The 16,943-nt window shown below is 51.4% G+C and overlaps 1 protein-coding gene across 2 annotated transcripts; it reads right to left on the bottom strand.

Moving 5' to 3' along the window:
• Positions 1 to 4,399: 4,399 nt before the first annotated feature.
• LOC143833674 (vascular cell adhesion protein 1-like) lies at positions 4,400 to 13,996 on the bottom strand. 2 transcript variants are annotated; one of them, XR_013229682.1, is made up of 6 exons: positions 13,865 to 13,996; positions 13,665 to 13,761; positions 11,921 to 12,178; positions 10,135 to 10,425; positions 7,921 to 8,401; positions 4,400 to 5,610 (listed from the first exon to the last, which is right to left on the bottom strand). XR_013229682.1 is itself a non-coding variant. In XM_077329766.1 (6 exons), the coding sequence occupies exons 1-6, from the start codon at positions 13,952 to 13,954 to the stop codon at positions 5,516 to 5,518; spliced, it is 1,092 nt and encodes a 363-aa protein (XP_077185881.1). In that variant the 5' UTR covers positions 13,955 to 13,996; the 3' UTR covers positions 4,400 to 5,515. The 2 variants fall into 2 exon arrangements, 1 of the variants encoding a protein (XP_077185881.1); XM_077329766.1 differs by having other exon boundaries at positions 8,141 to 8,401.
• Between the last annotated feature and the right edge of the window lie 2,947 nt (positions 13,997 to 16,943).

Here is a 16,943-nt window from a genome sequence, read left to right as displayed (position 1 = left end):
AAGAAATTCCATCTAAACTTCCGGAAGAAGTTCCTGACAGTCAGAGCGGTTCCTCAGTGGAACAGGCTTCCTTGGGAGGTGGTGGGTTCACCATCTTTGGAGATTTTTAAACAGAGGCTGGAGAGCCATCTGACGGAGAGGCTGATTCTGTGAAGGTACAAGGGGGTGGCAGGTGACAGTGGGTGAGCGATAGGGTGGTGAGTGTCCTGCACAGTGCAGGGGGTTGGACTAGATGACCCAGGAGGTCCCTCCCAACTCGTATGATTCTAGAATCATAGACTTGGAAGGGATCTCCAGGGTCATCTAGTCCAACCCCCTGCGCAATGCAGGAAACTCACAAGAGCTGGTCAGGCATTCCCCTCTCTTCCATCCATGCCACCAGCCGGCCTTGACTAGATTTGATTCCAGCTTGGCCTTCCCCACTTGGCTCCCAGTTCCTCTGTTGGCACTGGTCTCAGATTCGGCTCTGGGGGCTCAGGAAATACAGAGGTGGGAGTCATCGGCTTGACACCCAACCCTCAAGCCACGGGTGATCTCATTACACAGCCCCATGACACATTTCATGTGATGGGAAGCACGGCCCTCGAGGGATAAAACACTGAAGAAACCAGACAGATATTTCGACATCCGAAACAGAGTGCGGTTGGGGGAGAAATCCCTGACGGAAACCATTGGTGGGTGCTGTCGAAGAGCCCTGTGACCTTCCCAAATCAACACCGCCTTAGAAGGCCACTGTTTGATCAGAGAGAATCGAAAGAAGAGTTGATTTTATACCCCACTTTCACTGCCTCAAGGAGTCTCCAAGCACTTCCATTCGCCTTCCCTTTCCTCTCCCCACAACAGACACCCTGTGAGGTGGGGGAGGCTGAGAGAGCCCTGAGATTACTGAAGAAGAGGAAGAGTTGGTTCTTTTATGTCACTTTTCTCTATCCGAAGGTGGCTCAAAGCAGCTTACAGTTGCCTTCCCTTTCCTCTCCCCACAAGAGTAAGGTGACCAGATTTTAACATTGGTAAAGAGGGACACCATTGACTGGGGAGGTTCTTGATTAAAAATTTGGTCTACATGAAGCAACAAAAAGTTTCATAGAACCATAGAGTTGGAAGGGGCCATGCAGGCCATCTAGTCCAACCCCCTGCTCAACGCAGGATCAGCCCAGAGCATCCTAAAGCATCCAAGAAAAGTGTGTATCCAGCCTTTGCTTGAAGACTGCCAGTGAGGGGGAGCTCACCACCTCCTTAGGCAGCCTATTCCACTGCTGAACTACTCTGACTGTGAAATTTTTTTTCCTGATATCTAGCCTATATTGTACTTGTAGTTTAGAACGCAAAAATAGTATTGTAATATATATTTTTTAACTTCAACATTTGCCAGGTGCCCCCAGATGTCCCTCCATAAATGGGACAATCTGATCACCTTACACAAGAGACCCTGTGAGGTGGGTGAGGCTGAGAGAGCCCTGAGATTAAGAAGAAGAGTTGGTTCTTATATGCCGCTTTTCTCTACCCAAAGGAGGCTCAAAGCGGCTTCCAATCGCCTTCCCTTCCTCTCCCCACAACAGACCCCCTGTGAGGTGGGTGAGGCTGAGAGAGCCCTGAGATTCCTGCTCGTTCATAACAGCTTGATCAGTGCTGTGACTAGCCCAAGGTCACCCAGCTGGCTGCGTGGGGAGGGGGAAATCAAACCCAGGACACCAGATTAGAAGCTGCCGCTCTTGACCACTACACCAACAACCGTCAGCTGTCTGCAAACTGGGATCACACACACCTCCCACCCTGCGGGCCTTTAGAAGTGGGACAGTCTGTGAAGGGTTAATCATTTGGTGTTTGGACAAAAGATGCTTCGTCCAGAGAGGAGTTGTAATTCTGGGGGATCTCCTGGTCGTACCTGGAGGCTGGCAACCGCCACTCTTGGTTGGGAAATACCTGGCAATTGGGGGGGGGGAGTGGAGCCTGAGAGGGGCAGTGTGGGGAGGAGGGGCTTCAATGGGGCACAAGACCAGAACATCCCCCCTCCCTAAGCAGCCATTTCCCCCAGACAAATTGTTCTCTGTCCTCCAAAAATCAGTTCCAAAATCCAGGCAACCTGCAGCTGGAGGTTGGTGACCTTCTTGGTCCCGAATCCAGCCGCCTTATAAAGAGCAAGCAGAGGAGGAAGCAAGAAAGGCGTTCTGTGGTTTCATCTTACTTAAAAAGGAAAGCCCCTTTTGGCACAAAATTTCCCTGGGCAGAGAATCCCCCCAACGACCTACGATCCACAGGCCTGGCAGGCACAAAGCACGTGAAGAAGAAGAGTTGGGATTTTATACCCCGCTTTTCACTGCTCCAAGGAGTCTCAAAGCGGCTTCCATTCGCCTTCCCTTCCTCTCCCCACAACAGACCCCCTGTAAGGCAGGTGGGGGCAGAGAGAGCCCTGACAGAACTGCTTCATGAGAACAGCACTATCAGGACTGTGACTGGCCCAGGGTCACCCAGCTGGGAGGAATGGGGAATCAAACCCGGCTCACCTGATTAGAAGCCAGGTCTTAATCACTGGACCACACTGGAGGAGGAAGAGGGGAAGTTTTAACCCTTTCCTCCTTCATCTGTTTTCTCACTGGAAAGCCCCTAAGCTGAGCTGCTTCCACTTTTGCAGGGGTGTGTGGGGGGGGGGGGGGAGAATGTGCCTAATTGCAAGTTTTCCCCTGAATAAGTAAAAATAGCATCATGTACCACCCCACAAAGCCACTGTTAAGGGGGTGGGATGTGTTAGCGAAACTTTGAGATAACTCAGAGGCACATCAACCCACCCAAGGAGGGATGCACATGCGGTGCACACTTGCCATTGGTTTGGCTCTGTACCCCCACCCTGTGGCAGATTTGGGAGGCAAGAGAAGGGCCATTTAGGGGAAAGTGGGAAAACAGAACCCTGGTTGGGCTTGTTTCTCCAATGAAAGAAGAGAAAAAGAGTTGCTTTTTATACCCCACTTTACCTGAAGGAGTCTCAAAGCGGCTTACATTCGCCTTCCCTCCCTCTCCCCACAACAGACACCCTGCGAGGCCAGTAGGGCAGAGAGAGCTCTGAGAGAATTGTGACCAGCTCAAGGTCACTCAGCCGGCTGCATCTGGAGGAGGGATGGGGAATCAAACCCAGTTCTGCAGATTAGAGGCCACTACTCTTGGACAGCCAGCTTGGTGTAGTGGCTAGGAGTGCGGACTTCTAATCTGGCGAACCGGGTTTGATTCCCTGCTCCTCCATATGCAGCCAGCTGGGTGGCCTTGGGCTTGCCATATGAGCAGTGATATCAGGGCTCTCCCAGCCTCCCCTCCTTCACAGGGTGTCTGTTGTGGGGAGAGGAAAGGGAAGGCGATTGGAAGCCACTTTGAGACTCCTTCAGGGAGAGAAAAGAGGCATATAACCACCAACTCTTCTTCTTCTTCTTCTTCTTCTTCTTCTTCTTCTTCTTCTTCTTCTTCTTCTTCTTCTTCTTCTTCTTCTTCTTCTTCTTCTTCTTCTTCTTCTTCTTCTTCTTCTTCTTCTTCTTCTTCTTCTTCTTCTTCTTCTTCTTCTTCTTCTTCTTCTGTAATCTCAGGGTGTCTGGTGTGGGGAGAGGAAAGGGAAGGCGATTGGAAGCCACTTTGAGATTCCTTCAGGTAGACAAAAGAGGTGTGAAAGCGTAGGGGGAGGGGAGCATCCCCTTCCATTCCAGCACAAAAGGTCCACCATATAGTTAAGACTTATGAAAAACAATGAGATTCCAAGAAAAGGTAGGGGCTTTTTATCCTGGCTTGAAAAGAAGGAGCGCTTTCAGCAGAGGAAGCTCACGCAAATTATTCAGGCACGAAGGGGGGTCCTTGAGGAGGAGAAACTAAAAAGAAAAGCGAATGACTTGAGCTGCTGAACGCCAACTGCGAAATACACTCATGGAGCCAGCTGTATTGTGCGGACCGGCCCACGTATTTTGTTCTCGCAGCCCAAAACAGCTTGAAGAAAGGAACAGACAGGCCAAGAAGGGGCTGGGGTGGGAGGGCCTGGTACGCCAATTCCTTCCCCAAGCAACGCTAAACTCTGCTACAAGTTATGCTAACGGAGCAAAAGCAAATAGCTGATTATATTTTTGCATGATACATTCTTCATTTTAAAAAAAACCCCACATTTGTAGAGTTTATTTCGGGTCAGGTAACCAACACAAGCTTTTTGGCACGCTTGACTTACTCCTGACTCTCTGGGCGGTCCGATCCACAAGCACTGGGACCTGTCTGGGCAAACCCTGCCCTTCCTTTGCACTTTCACCGTTGTGGAGTTGGCTTATCGTCTTCTTCTGATGCCGTAAATTAATCAGGATTTTCAAAGGAGTGTGTGGGAGTCGTTGACAGCATCATGGCTCCCCCGTCCCCCAGATTTTAATTTTCTTGTACGTGCTTATGTTGAAATACTATTGTATTTATTTTGTCGTTATTTTTTATAAAAGGCTGATATCATAGAGTCATAGAGTGGGAAAGGACCTCCAGGGTCACCTAGTCCAACTCCCTGGCAGAATGCAGGAAAATCACAACCACAATTTGGGCCTGATTCCTCTGCTGTCCTGCTTTTCCTCTTGGTTCAAGGTAGATTGCCATCACAACAGGTTTAGCAAGTTCTCTGAATTCCCAGCTTTCATTTTTTTAAAAGTAAATCTCCAACTTCTTGCCCTGCTGAGACAAGCATTATTCCTTATGTCCCATGGGGGAAGAGCCTAAAGACTTACTTTAAAAAAACATGAAAGCGGGAAGTTCACAGAACGTGCTAAACCTTTCACCAAAATGGTATATCGATGTATCGAAATGTTATTGCCGTTTTTAAAGAGTTGGAAATGAAAACACTCGTTTTTGGGGTGGGAGGAGGAGAGGAGGAGGAGAAGGCGTGGTCTGACCATGGACAACTGTCCAATCATCAAATGATAAACTGAGGGTGGGCGGGGCAAAGAAAACACATGGTGAAATTATGCACAATTCAAAATTGGTTCCAGAAAAAGTCCAGGGTAAAAGTAGCCTCGAAAGAACCAGATAAAACCTGGGAAACAAACAAACAAAAAAATCTCCAAATGAAGCCTTAAGAGAACATGTAAGAATCAACGGAAAAACCAAAACAGTATGGGACCAAAACCGAATAAAATACCCCATGGAAAAAAGCACCAAGGAAAAGGAATTCTTCTTAGCCCCTGGGAAATTTTCTGCAGACAATCCACAACCCCATTCAAGGATATTCTCAGAGCCAGAAATGTGGTTTCTTTTTCCAAAATGAAAATATAGATTATCAGGGAGTTGAATTCCACCTCCGTTCCTATGATCTCTCTGTTCTGTTTTGACTTGATCTTTGTTTCTGATAAACATGATTTGTTTGCTTTGGCCTAAGGACCGCGGGGATCGGGCCCCTAAAGCATTGTCCTGAAAAGTTCTGAGCTGCACATAGTCTCCGCCCTCTTCCGCTGCATCTGTTGGTCAAAGGAAGGACTCTGCAGTGCCCTCGGCGTCCCCAAGGAAGTGTCCTTCCCTCCGATCATTTTCGGATTAAGGAGTAAACGCCGAATCCAAAGAGAAAAACTAAGGCCAACACCACCACCACTACGATGGGGACCCAGCTTCGAGATGCCCCTGAGAATAAAACAGAAATAGGACGACATTATGAAATATCGTAGAAAGAAAAACGTTAAGTAGGAACATGAAACAAGCATCAATGAGTGGGCGGCTCCACTTCCGGCTTGTCTTTGTCATCTGGAGATTAGAGATGTACCACCTTGGAACATGAGGTTCCATGTAGCTACTGCAACTAACTGTTTTTGGCAAAATAGGGAGCCCACAACTTCTCATAAGAACATCGGAAGAGCTCTGCTGAATCAGACCAGTAGTCCATGTAGTCCAGCATCCCATCTCACGGAGTGGTCAACCAGGTCCTCTTGGTGGCCAACAACAGGAGACCCTAGCCTCCCCTTAAAGAACATCAGAAGAGGCCTGCTGGATCAGACCAGGGAGGGTCCATCTGGTCCAGCATCCTGCCTCACACGGGCCAAGCAGTTCCTTTGGAAGGCCAACAACTGAGTAGCGAAGCCAAGGCCTTCCCCTGATAAGAGCATCAGAAGAGCCCACCTAAATCAGACAAGTGAAGGTCCATCTAGTCCAGCATCTCATCTCACACATTGGCTAACCAGTTCCTTTGGAAGGCCAACAACAGGGCACACAGGCCAAGCAAGATCTTCCCTTGAGAACATCAGGAGAGCCCTGCTGGATCAGACCAGTGGTCCATCTAGTCCAGCCTCCTGCCTCACACACTTATTCATCTAGTCCAGCCTCCTGCCTCACACACTGGCCAACCAATTCCTCTGGAGGTCAACAACAGGGGATGAAGGCTGAGGCCCTCCCCTGATAAGAACATAAGAGATCCCTGCTGGATCAGATCAGGGGTCCATCTCGTCTAGCATCCTGCCTCACACTGGAGGGCACAGAAGTCAAGCCGTCCCCTAATAAGAAGACCCTGCTGGGCCAGACCAAGGAGGGTCCATCTAGTCCAGACTCCTCTCTCGCAAAGTGGCCAACCAGTTCCTCTGCAGGGCCAACATCAGGGCAGAGAGGCTGAGTCTTTCATCTGATAAAACATCAGAAGTCCCTGCTGGATCAGGTTTGTCTAGTCCACCATCCTGTCTCACATCGGAGGACCAACAACTGGGCATCAAAGTTAAGTCCTCCCCCTAATAGGAGCATAAGAAGACCCTGCTGGGTGCGTCCAGTGAGGGTCCATCCAGTCCAGCCTCCTGTCTCACACAGTGGCCAGCCAGTTCTTCTGGAGGGCCAACAACTGGGCAGAGAGGCCACGGCCTTCCCCTGGCTCTAGGATTCAAGGTTTAGTGCTTCTGAATGTGGAGGTTCCCCTCAGTCACCATAGCTAGGGGCTCTCCTGTTTCTGGCTGCATTCAAATCTCTTCTTCACTGGCTCCAGCTCTGCTCCCTGCACCTGACCTCCCCCCTCCCACCCCCTCGTTGTGTCTCTGGCAGACAGTAGCTGCAGCTGAAATGTTAGACTGGGGTTTCTTGACGGCCCCGGAAGGGTTTCCCAAAAGGGTGGGAGTTAATTGATTTTTAACATCTTTTAAAAATCAGTTAAACATTTATTGTGATACGACCTGATATGATCATATCAACTTGCCCCCTTCCTCCCGAAACAGCCAATGATGGGCTTGGGGCAGGGGGAGGGGCCCTGGGTGGGGTTATGTACAGCTCTGTTTCCCAGCCATATTCCTCATCATTGCACCATTTCTGGGGTTTCTTGAAGCCTGAAGAATGTTTCAGGGCGTTCTCAACAGCAATAAAGTTGAGAAAGGCTGTGTGGGACACTGGTGAGACAGAAAACATCCAACTTACTAAGTTCAATGCTGCCATCTAGAGTATCTGGGATGTAGGACCCTTGGAGTTTCTACTAGAACGATAGAATCATAGAGTTGGAAGGGACCTCCTGGGTCATCTAGTCCAACCCCCTGCACTATGCAGGACACTCACATCCCAATCGCTCATCTACTGTCACCTGCCACCCCCTTGAGCCTTCACAGAATCAGCCTCTCCGTCAGATGGCTCTCCAGCCTCTGCTTAAAAATCTCCAAAGATGGAGAACCCACCACCTGAAGCCTGTTCCACTGAGAAACTGCTCTAACTGCCAAGAATTTCTTCCAGAGGTTTAGTCAGAATTTAGAATCCTAGAGTTGGAAGGGACCTCCTGGGTCATCTAGTCCAACCCCCCTGCACCATGCAGGACACTCACAACCCTCTCGCTCATCCACTGTCACCTGCCACCCCCTTGAGCCTTCACAGAATCAGCTAGCATGAGCCATTCCCTTCCATTCCACACTGGACCATCCTGGTAGACGTAACCCTTTTTGGACTTGTCTATTTGTCATGGAAGTTCAGCGCCATTACCATTGGCTTGATGGAGGTGGGACTACACCTCACACCACTCTGACTGGTGCCAGGAGCCTCTGACATCAGAGACGGGGTTTTGCGTGGCTTCTGATCCAGCAGGGCTCTTCGGACGTTCCCATCTCTGTGCCGTGCTGTCGGCCCTCCAGAGGAACTGGTCAGCTGCTATGTGAGACAGGATGCTGGATCGGATGGACCTTCACGGGTGGATTCACGGTACCTTCATAGAGGAGATCGAGTTCTGCTGAAGTGTTGCCATAAGTGTTCTGCACAAGGCACCGGTACGTCCCGTTGTGCGACCCTTGAGCCGAACGGACCGTGATTGTCCTGTTGCTGTCTGAGAACTCCACGTTGTCTCTGGAAGGCAGTTTCCATGCAAATTCCGGGTCGGGGTTTCCATCGGCATGACACGTGATGGTGATGCTCGAGCCAGCTTTGTACGTGGAGACGCTTGACGAGACGGTGACATTGTGAGGCCCGGCTGCGGAAAGAAAGGCAGGAGTGATCTGCCGCTTGCCCAGGTAGCCCCAAAGCGTCGCTTGCAGCAGTTCTCTGACTCCCGTAATATGCGCAGGCTTTCCATGAATTTCCAAAAATGAAATCAAAGTGCCAAAGAGTGGCTGAGAGACTCAGGGCCATTCCGCACAGATTCTTTGTAGCAGGAGTGTGGCAAATTGAAATCGCTACTGATTTGCCGTTATGCACAACGTCGTTGACAATCTGCCACACTCCTGAAACCGATCCGCAAAAAGCGCTATGTTGTAGCGCTTTCAGGGAAATCCCAAAAAGTGGATTCACCCTCCGGAAAGCGCTACACTCTTGCAACCAATCTGCAACACTAGCAGGAAAGTTCTGTGCGTTACCATTGTTGCGGTTTCTGCAAAGTCCCTCCCCCGGCTCTTTCCTCTGATCTTCCGGCAAAGCGATCACCATTTTTTTTTCTCGGAGTAAGCGGAGATCAACGCACCGGCGAGTCTTCGTTTACCCAGTGAGGCTTCCCCGGCTGCAGTCCCTCCCCAGAGCTGTTTTAAGTCACCAAGCACCACACAGCCCTGTTTGCTGGTTTATTTTCCCTTTATTTTTCACTCTATTTTCGGCCGAAAATCGCACCCGTGCGGGGGGGGGGTATTTTTTTCACTCAGGGGGAGCGTGGCAACGATGAAACGGCAGCTCAAACACCACCTGCTAGCTAGACGGGTCTCTCCATTGCAACGAATCAATGCAGATTCGTTGCAATGTGTTTTTTTTTTAAACCTGCCTTAAAGGGAAAGGGGCTGTTTGGGAGCATGCTAACGGCCGCCCATTGGCTGCTTGACGGCCAGGGGCGGGACGAGCTTGGCAATAGCGCTTCCTGGCTAGCGATTTTTGCCGAGACCGGAAGCCTGTGGGAAACGCTAAAAAACGCAACTGATTCCACTACAAAGCCAGGTATGCAAAACGACGAATTCCACTATTTTAAATGGCGATTTTTCGTTCAGCAAACAATTTGCAACATGGATCCTGGTGCGGAATGGACCTCGTTATTTTGGCCCTTTGATTTTGTTTTTGGCTTACCTACAACATTGGGGAATCAACGGTGCAGTTTTTTTGCATTGAATTTTCCATGAGTTTCAGCAGATCCAAACATTTTCGAAATCTCAGAAGCCTCTTAAAAGGGGACAGTTACTGGTGATGGCACAGAACAAGTTAAGCCTTTTTAAGATCCGGGGATTTAATTCCCAAAACAATGCAAGCTGGGCCGTCAAGTGGGAAAACGCGATTATTACAGATTGGTGTACAGATTATTACAGATTCCTGTCTGGGTTAGTTTGTTCAACCAGGCTGTTGAGAGTATTCAAGCTTTTTTTAAATTTTGGCTTGGGAGTCTGGCTTTGGGGGAAGGGCATCACCTGGGCATGGCATTGAGGTCACTGTGGGTGGGCAGGGAGTTGCAAATTTCCAGCATCCTGCAGGGGGGTTGGACTAGATGATCCTGGAGGTCCCTTCCAACTCTATGATTCTAAATTCTTGGTACCCCAAATTGTCTTAAGTCTGGAAACGAATCAAAGACTGCTAGAAACGACACCCTGCCTGATCATGTTTTTAGCTTTGACTATGTGTGTGCACTTCAAACCTGATTCTAACAGTTTTGTGGCTTTAATGCTCACGGAAGAGTCTACACCTCAGTGGCTAAGATGCTTTGAACAAAAGCCTGTCAGGTGCCTTTCTACTCACCGTAAACCTTTAAGGTGCCGTTGGCTGTCTTCTGCAGCACTTCCTGGCCCAGTTCAAGGCGGGCCACACAAGAGATCTCCGCTCCGTCCTGCTCCAGCTTAGCAACGGAGGCATACTGCAGAGACGAGCTGCCCTGGCTGCTGCTCAGGATGCGTCCGCCGCTGCTCAGGGAGAGGTCGATGTTGTGGGGGGCTTTGTCTGATACCTTCCAATGAGAGACGTTGCAGACGATGGTGTGCCAGTGACCAGCCATGATATCAGAAGCGAGGTGGATCTCCGGGCTGGAGAATTCTGTATCAGGGACATCAAAGATGCTCGGTTTGGGGGAAGGGAGGCGGAGTTTAGTAAACAACAGAGTTGTGACTAAGGAAGGGTCGCCATCTTGGTCTGAAGCAGCAGAGCCAAGCTTAAATCCAGGGGCATCATTCAGACCAGACTCTATTAACTTTTTGAGAGCCCCCTGAAACATTCTTCAGGCTTCGAGAAACCCCCAAAGTGGCACAATCATGCAGAATAGGGTTGGGAAGAAGAGCTGTGGACACGCCCACCCGGGGCCCCTCTCCTCCCCACCCCCCAGACCCATCATTGCCCATTTTTGGAGAAGGGACCATATACAGTCATATCACATGATAAATGTTTAACAAATTTCTCTCTCTCTCAAACATACACCTATCACCCACCCATCTATCCATCTATCACCTCTCTTTCTCTCTCCCTCACCCCTATCTATCATCTATCTATCATCTATGTATCATATCTACCTACCACTTTAAATTAATTAACTCCCACCCATTGGAAAACCCTTCCAGGGCCGTCAAAGAAAGCCAGCTTTAGATCAACAAAGTTTTTTTTCATGGTGAAAGCTTTCATAGAATGATAGAACCATAGAGTTGGAAGGGGCCATGCAGGCCATCTAGTCCAACCCCCTGCTCAACACAGGATCAGCCCAAAGCATCCTAAAGCATTTCATGCATGAGGAAGTGTATTAGCACGCAAAAGCTGATAACTTGAATACACCTTGGTTGGTCTTCAAGGTATCACGGGAGTCTTGATCGATCAGGGTGTCCTAATCTTCTGCCGACCTAGCACCACTAAAATAGGGTTGCCATCCTCCAGGCGAGATCTTCCAGAATTACAACTGGCCTCCGGATTGCAGAGATCCGTTTTCCTGGAGGAAAGTGCTGCTTGGAAGGAGGAACTCTCTGGCCTTATACTCCACGGAGGCGTCTCCCCTTCCTGCTGGGCCATGGCTCTCTAAGCAAAGTGGGAGGGAAGCCAACCACTGATCACCTGGCTCTGGAGTCACATTTCCAAAACCTTCAGTTGGCAACAAAAGCAGAGTTCAATAGCACCTTGAAGGCCACCTAAGATTCATTCAAGGTGGGAGCTTTCGAGTGCCTGCACAGAATGCATGTACTCGAAAGATCCCATGAATAAATCTTGGTTGGTCATCGTGCTATTGGACTCTATTTTTGTTGTGCTACTTCAGACCAACATGGCGACCCACTTGAATCTCTACAGTTGGCAAGTTAGCACTGAGAGACTCCAGAACATGGGGGAGTGTAGCCCAAGGAGCCTAAGATTTGGGGAAGGGAGGGACCTCGCAGGAGTACAGTGCCGTAGACCCCACCCTCCAGAGCGGCCATATCTCCAGGGGAACTAAACTCTCAAACCAGTCCTAATTTTGGGAGGTCTCCTAGTGCCTCCTAGCGGCCAGCAATCTTAGCTTCAGCCCCAGAAAGGGCCACTGTGTACCTCCCAGTCCTGTCCTTCCATGCATACTTACGGTAGAGGTAGACCAGAGTCCTGACGGGATCTTGGGTCGAGCCCCTGAAGCATAAAGGCTGGAAATCCCAGCCGGTGATGTTGTCAAAACTCACAGAAGTCCATCCATCCGCTTGCTGGATCCCTCCTTGCACAGAAGATTCCCACTTCAGCTGGGTGTCGTTTGCACAGGAGCTGGTGCAGTTCAGGGTCACGGACCCTCCAAATGGCACGATGGGATTCACAGGCTGGATGCTCAGGTCACAAGGAGTGGGGCGCACTGAGAAAAGAGGAAACCCAGAGCAATGAGGGAAGGAACCACCGGCAGAGGAGGTTTGTAGCCATCGGAGCTGGAAAATGCCTCTTTAGCTACTGCTCCAGAGCCCCCTCCCCCGACCCATTTTTCATTCCTGGCCCTGAGCTGGTGGAATGAGCTCCCAGAAGAGCTGAGGGCCCATTGCTAGGGGAAGCCTCGATTGCAGAAACACAGGAAATGACACAAGATGCAGCTTCCCCAACTGTGGGAGCCAGTTTCCCCTCCTCTCCACTATTTTTAGGCTGACGGTAACATGGAACTGATCTCTGCAGTCTGGAGAGGAGCTGGAATTCCAGGGGATCCCCAGGCCCCACCTGGAGGCTGGCATCCCTGACCCTCAGTGGGGCCCAAGGCCACAGAGTCCCCCCTCCCAAGCAGCCCTTTTCTCCAGGGGAACTGATCTCTGCAGTCTGGAGAGCAGCTGGAATTCCAGGGGATCCCCAGGCCCCACCTGGAGGCTGGCATCCCTGACCCTCAGTGGGGCCCAAGGCCACAGAGTCCCCCCTCCCAAGCAGCCCTTTCCTCCAGGGGAACTGATCTCTGCAGTCTGGAGAGGAGCTGGAATTCCAGGGGATCCCTAGGCCCCACCTGGAGGCTGGCATCCCTGACCCTCAGTGAGGTCCAAGGCCACAGAGTCCCCCTCCCAAGCAGCCCTTTTCTCCAGGGGAACTGATCTCTGCAGCCTGGAGAGGAGCTGGAATTCCAGGGGATCCCCAGGCCCCACCTGGAGGCTGGCATCCCTGACCCTCAGAGGGGTGCAAGGCCACAGAGTCCCCCCTCCCAAGCAGCCCTGTCCTCCAGGGGAACTGATTTCTGCAGTCTGGAGAGGAGCTGGAATTCCAGGGCTGGATCCCCAGGCCCCACCTGGAGGCTGGCATCCCTGACCCTCAGTGGGGTCCAAGGCCACAGAGTCCCCCCCTCCCAAGCAGCCCTTTCCTCCAGGGGAACTGATCTCTGCCGTCTGGAGAGGAGCTGGAATTCCAGGGGATCCCCAGGCCCCACCTGGAGGCTGGCATCCCTGACCCTCAGTGAGGTCCAAGGCCACAGAGTCCCCCCTCCCAAGCAGCCCTTTCCTCCAGGGGAACTGAGCTCTGCAGTCTGGAGAGGAGCTGGAATTCCAGGGGATCCCCAGGCCCCACCTGGAGGCTGGCATCCCTGACCCTCAGTGGGGTCCAGGGCCACAGAGTCCCCCTCCCAAGCAGTCCTTTCCTCCAGGGGAACTGATCTCTGCAGTCTGGAGAGGAGCTGGAATTCCAGGGGGGGCTCAGGGATGCCAGGGACTACAGAGTCTTCCCCTGACTCCACCCGCAAATCCCCAAGGAGTTTTCAAACCTGGATCTGGAGGCCCCACCCCTCACCCCCACCTGGTGGAGACGACCCGGCCTCTGTCCTTGTAAACGAAGAAGACCACCTCTACATCCTATCCAATCTTGAGGTTTTCTGGACTCACCGTCGGGCAACAAAAAGCTGAGCAGGAGAGCCACTTTCTGGAAGAGGGCAGCCGTCATCTTAGCCCGAGCATGAGACGGAGGCGGACAGGCGGAGAACTGGTGAAACAGGAGCATCAAATGTGAAAGCCTGCAAGAGGTTTCCTTCCTGCCGCCCTCCCACCCGCAGGAGTCGTCCACACCCACTGCCAAGAACACTCACCGGCCTCACACCAAGCCGCCTTCCTTTCCCTTGTAAGATTGAGACAGTCCAGTGCAGGGGTAGTGAAACGGCGGCCCTCCAGATGTCCATGGACTACAATTCCCATGAGCCCCTGCCAGCATTTGCTGGCAGGGACTCATGGGAATTGCAGTCCATGGACATCTGGAGGGCCGCCGTTTCACTACCCCTTGTCCAGTGGGTGGCTGCGTTGGCATGCCCAGAGGCACCTTGGAGGCCGACTGAGTTCCATTCACGTTCCCAGTGTTGGTGTGCATGCACCCTCCTTCGGGACACCCTCCAGCCAAGACCTGCGGAGGATTAGATCTCGTGGCGCAATTCTGCTCCTGAGCAACTGCCCAAAGTCCAGCGGGCTTCCAGCGGGGTTGCCAGCCTCCGGGTGGGGCTGGGGTCTGCTATTGCGACGGATTTCCAGGCGACAGGAGCAGCCCCCCGGGAGAAAATGATCATTTCTGAAAGAGGACCCTGCAGCATTTGACCCCACTGAAATGCCTCCCTCCCCGAGCCCCACGTTCCTTGGGCTCCAGCCCTAGATCTCCAGGGTTCCCCCTTCCAGGAGCTGGCAACGGCCCCTGTCATGCCCTAGGCTAGCCAGCTGAAGAAAAATACGCCCACGAATTGAGGATTCGGGAAAACCCATCCCGGAAGGTGGGTTCATGTGCAAGTAAAACCGGACTGTTTTGTTTGTTTTTTTTAACTGAGGGGGATGGGAGAGTGTTAGATAGCTGGCCTAGACTGTTGTGCATAGGGTTCCCAACCCCCAGACGGGACCTGGAGAGCTCCCACTTTTACAACCCAGAGTTGGCAACCCTGAGAAGCTACTTCAATTAGCAGCTATTCAACTTTAATTTCAAGGGGTTTTTTGTTTGGTTTTTGCAATGGTTGAATTAGAGTTTCCACAACCTTTAACCTTCATAGAAGCTGATTGACTCCTTGGTTCTATTGCCCATCCTTTCCTGCCTTCAGGGGGGCACACCCAGAGCAGGAAGAAGTATGATGAAGCCCTTCCTCTCCCCACAACAGACACCCTGGGAGGGAGGGGAGGCTGAGAGAGCCCTGAGGTTACTGAAGAAGAAGAGTTGGTTCTTAGATGCCACTTTTCTCTACCCGAAGGAGTCTCCAAGCGGCTTCCATTCGCCTTCCCTTTCCTCTCCCCACAGCAGACACCCTGTGAGGTGGGTGAGGCTGACAGAGCCCTGAGATTACTGAAGAAGAAGAAGAGTTGGTTCTTATATACCGCTTTTCTCTACCCGAAAGAGTCACAAAGTGGCTTAAATTCACCTTCCCTTTCCTCTCCCTACAACAGACACCCTGTGAGGGAGGGGAGGCTGAGAGAGCCCGGAGATTACTGAAGAAGAGTTGGTTTTTATATGCCGCTTTTCCCTACCCGAAGGAGGTTCAAAGCAGCTTACAGTCGCCTTCCCTTTCCTCTCCCCACAACAGACACCCTGTGAGGTAGATGAGGCTGAGAGAGCCCTGATATCACTGCCCAGTCAGAACAGTTTTATCAGTGCCGTGGCGAGCCCAAGGTCACCCAGCTGGCTGCAAGTGGGGGAGTGCAGAATTGAACCCTGCATGCCAGATTAGAAGTCTGCACTCCTAACCTCTATGACAAGCTGGCTCTTGATGATGTTACTAAAGAGAAGAAAAAGCAAAAGGTGGCAGGCCAGAGCCCAGGAGCACCTGAAAGACTTACAAAATCTGGGGCAGGGGAGGAATTATAGGGCGTCACGGCTCATTTCTTCCGGTCCCAAAGAGCCAGAGTCCAGGAGCACCTGAAAGACTGACAGAATGGGGACCCTGGGAGGAGCTTTCTGGGGAAGTAAGCCTTGACTCATAAGAGCAACCTTTAATAGCAACCATTTTCTCCAGAACCGATCTCCTGGAGGTTGGCAAGCCACCCAAGCCAATTGCAGCCAAGGTTGCCAGTCTCTGGGTAGGGCCTGGAGATCTTCTGGCATTCCAGCTGATTTCCAGATGACAGTGGTGACCTCCCCTGGATAAAAGGGCTACTAAAAGTAGACTCTGTGGCTTCATACCCCTCTGAATCACCCCCCTCCCCCAAACCGGCTCTGCCCAAACTCCAAGCCCCCAAATGCCCAGAAATCTCCCAAGCCAGAGTTGGAAACCCTAAATGTAGTGCCCCAAGCCTTTATTGTGGGCCTGAGCAGCTAGAATTGCCACTTCAATGTAGAGAGGCAGGCGAAGGGCAGGTTTTGTGAGAACAAAAACTTTCCTGCAGGGAAAAATAAAGTTTTTGCTTGGCACGGGACTGGAAGAGCCATTTCACAGGAGGGAAAGTGAGAAGACCTTCGAGGCACCTGGACGGCCTTGTTTGCGTGCCGTCCGCGTCCGACGTGGGGGAGCAATCGGGATACAAGGAGCCATCAGTATGTTATTATTCAGCTCTGTTCCCAGCGAAGACACACCTCTCTTCTCAGTGGCAAAAGGAAGGAAATCTCTGCTTTCCCCCAAACAGGGAGAATGACCAGCTCATTAACGATTTGCCTCTGAAGCCGTTTCCCAGAAGAGGAAAGGAATTCAGCAAAACAACAGAGATAAAGCTTATGCTTAACTCCTGGTACCGTGATTCATGTCTAGTGAAAGCAAATGGAACGTAGAAAGCGATTCAAAAATGGCAGGGCAGGGCGGAAACAATGTTTCAGCAAAGGAACGGGATCTCCTACGCTCCCCATTTTCCAATTTCATCTGTACTGAGATCCCCAAAGTGGTGCCCAGGACACCTGGGTGCCCGTCAAAATATTTCTTCGTGCCTACAAAGCGTTTTCCAAAATGGAGGTGGGGCTTTGGCCCAGCATGGCTTCCAAAGAGTTTTAAAAACATTGCCCTGGCAACAGCTTCCAACACAGCACTGAAGATCAGCTCCAGCATGCCCTTTGTGTATATATGCAAGAAACAGGGATGCCAGCCTCCAGGTGGGGCCTGGGGATCCCCTGGAATTCCAGCTCCTCTCCAGACTCTCCAGAGATCAGTTCCCCTGGAGAAAAGGGCTGCTTGGGAGGGGGGACTCTGTGGCCTTGGACCCCACTGAGGGTCAGGG

This window comes from Paroedura picta, chromosome 3, assembly GCF_049243985.1.
Source record: "Paroedura picta isolate Pp20150507F chromosome 3, Ppicta_v3.0, whole genome shotgun sequence".
NCBI lineage: Eukaryota > Metazoa > Chordata > Lepidosauria > Squamata > Gekkonidae > Paroedura > Paroedura picta.
This window is presented reverse-complemented; position numbering and strand designations above follow the sequence as displayed.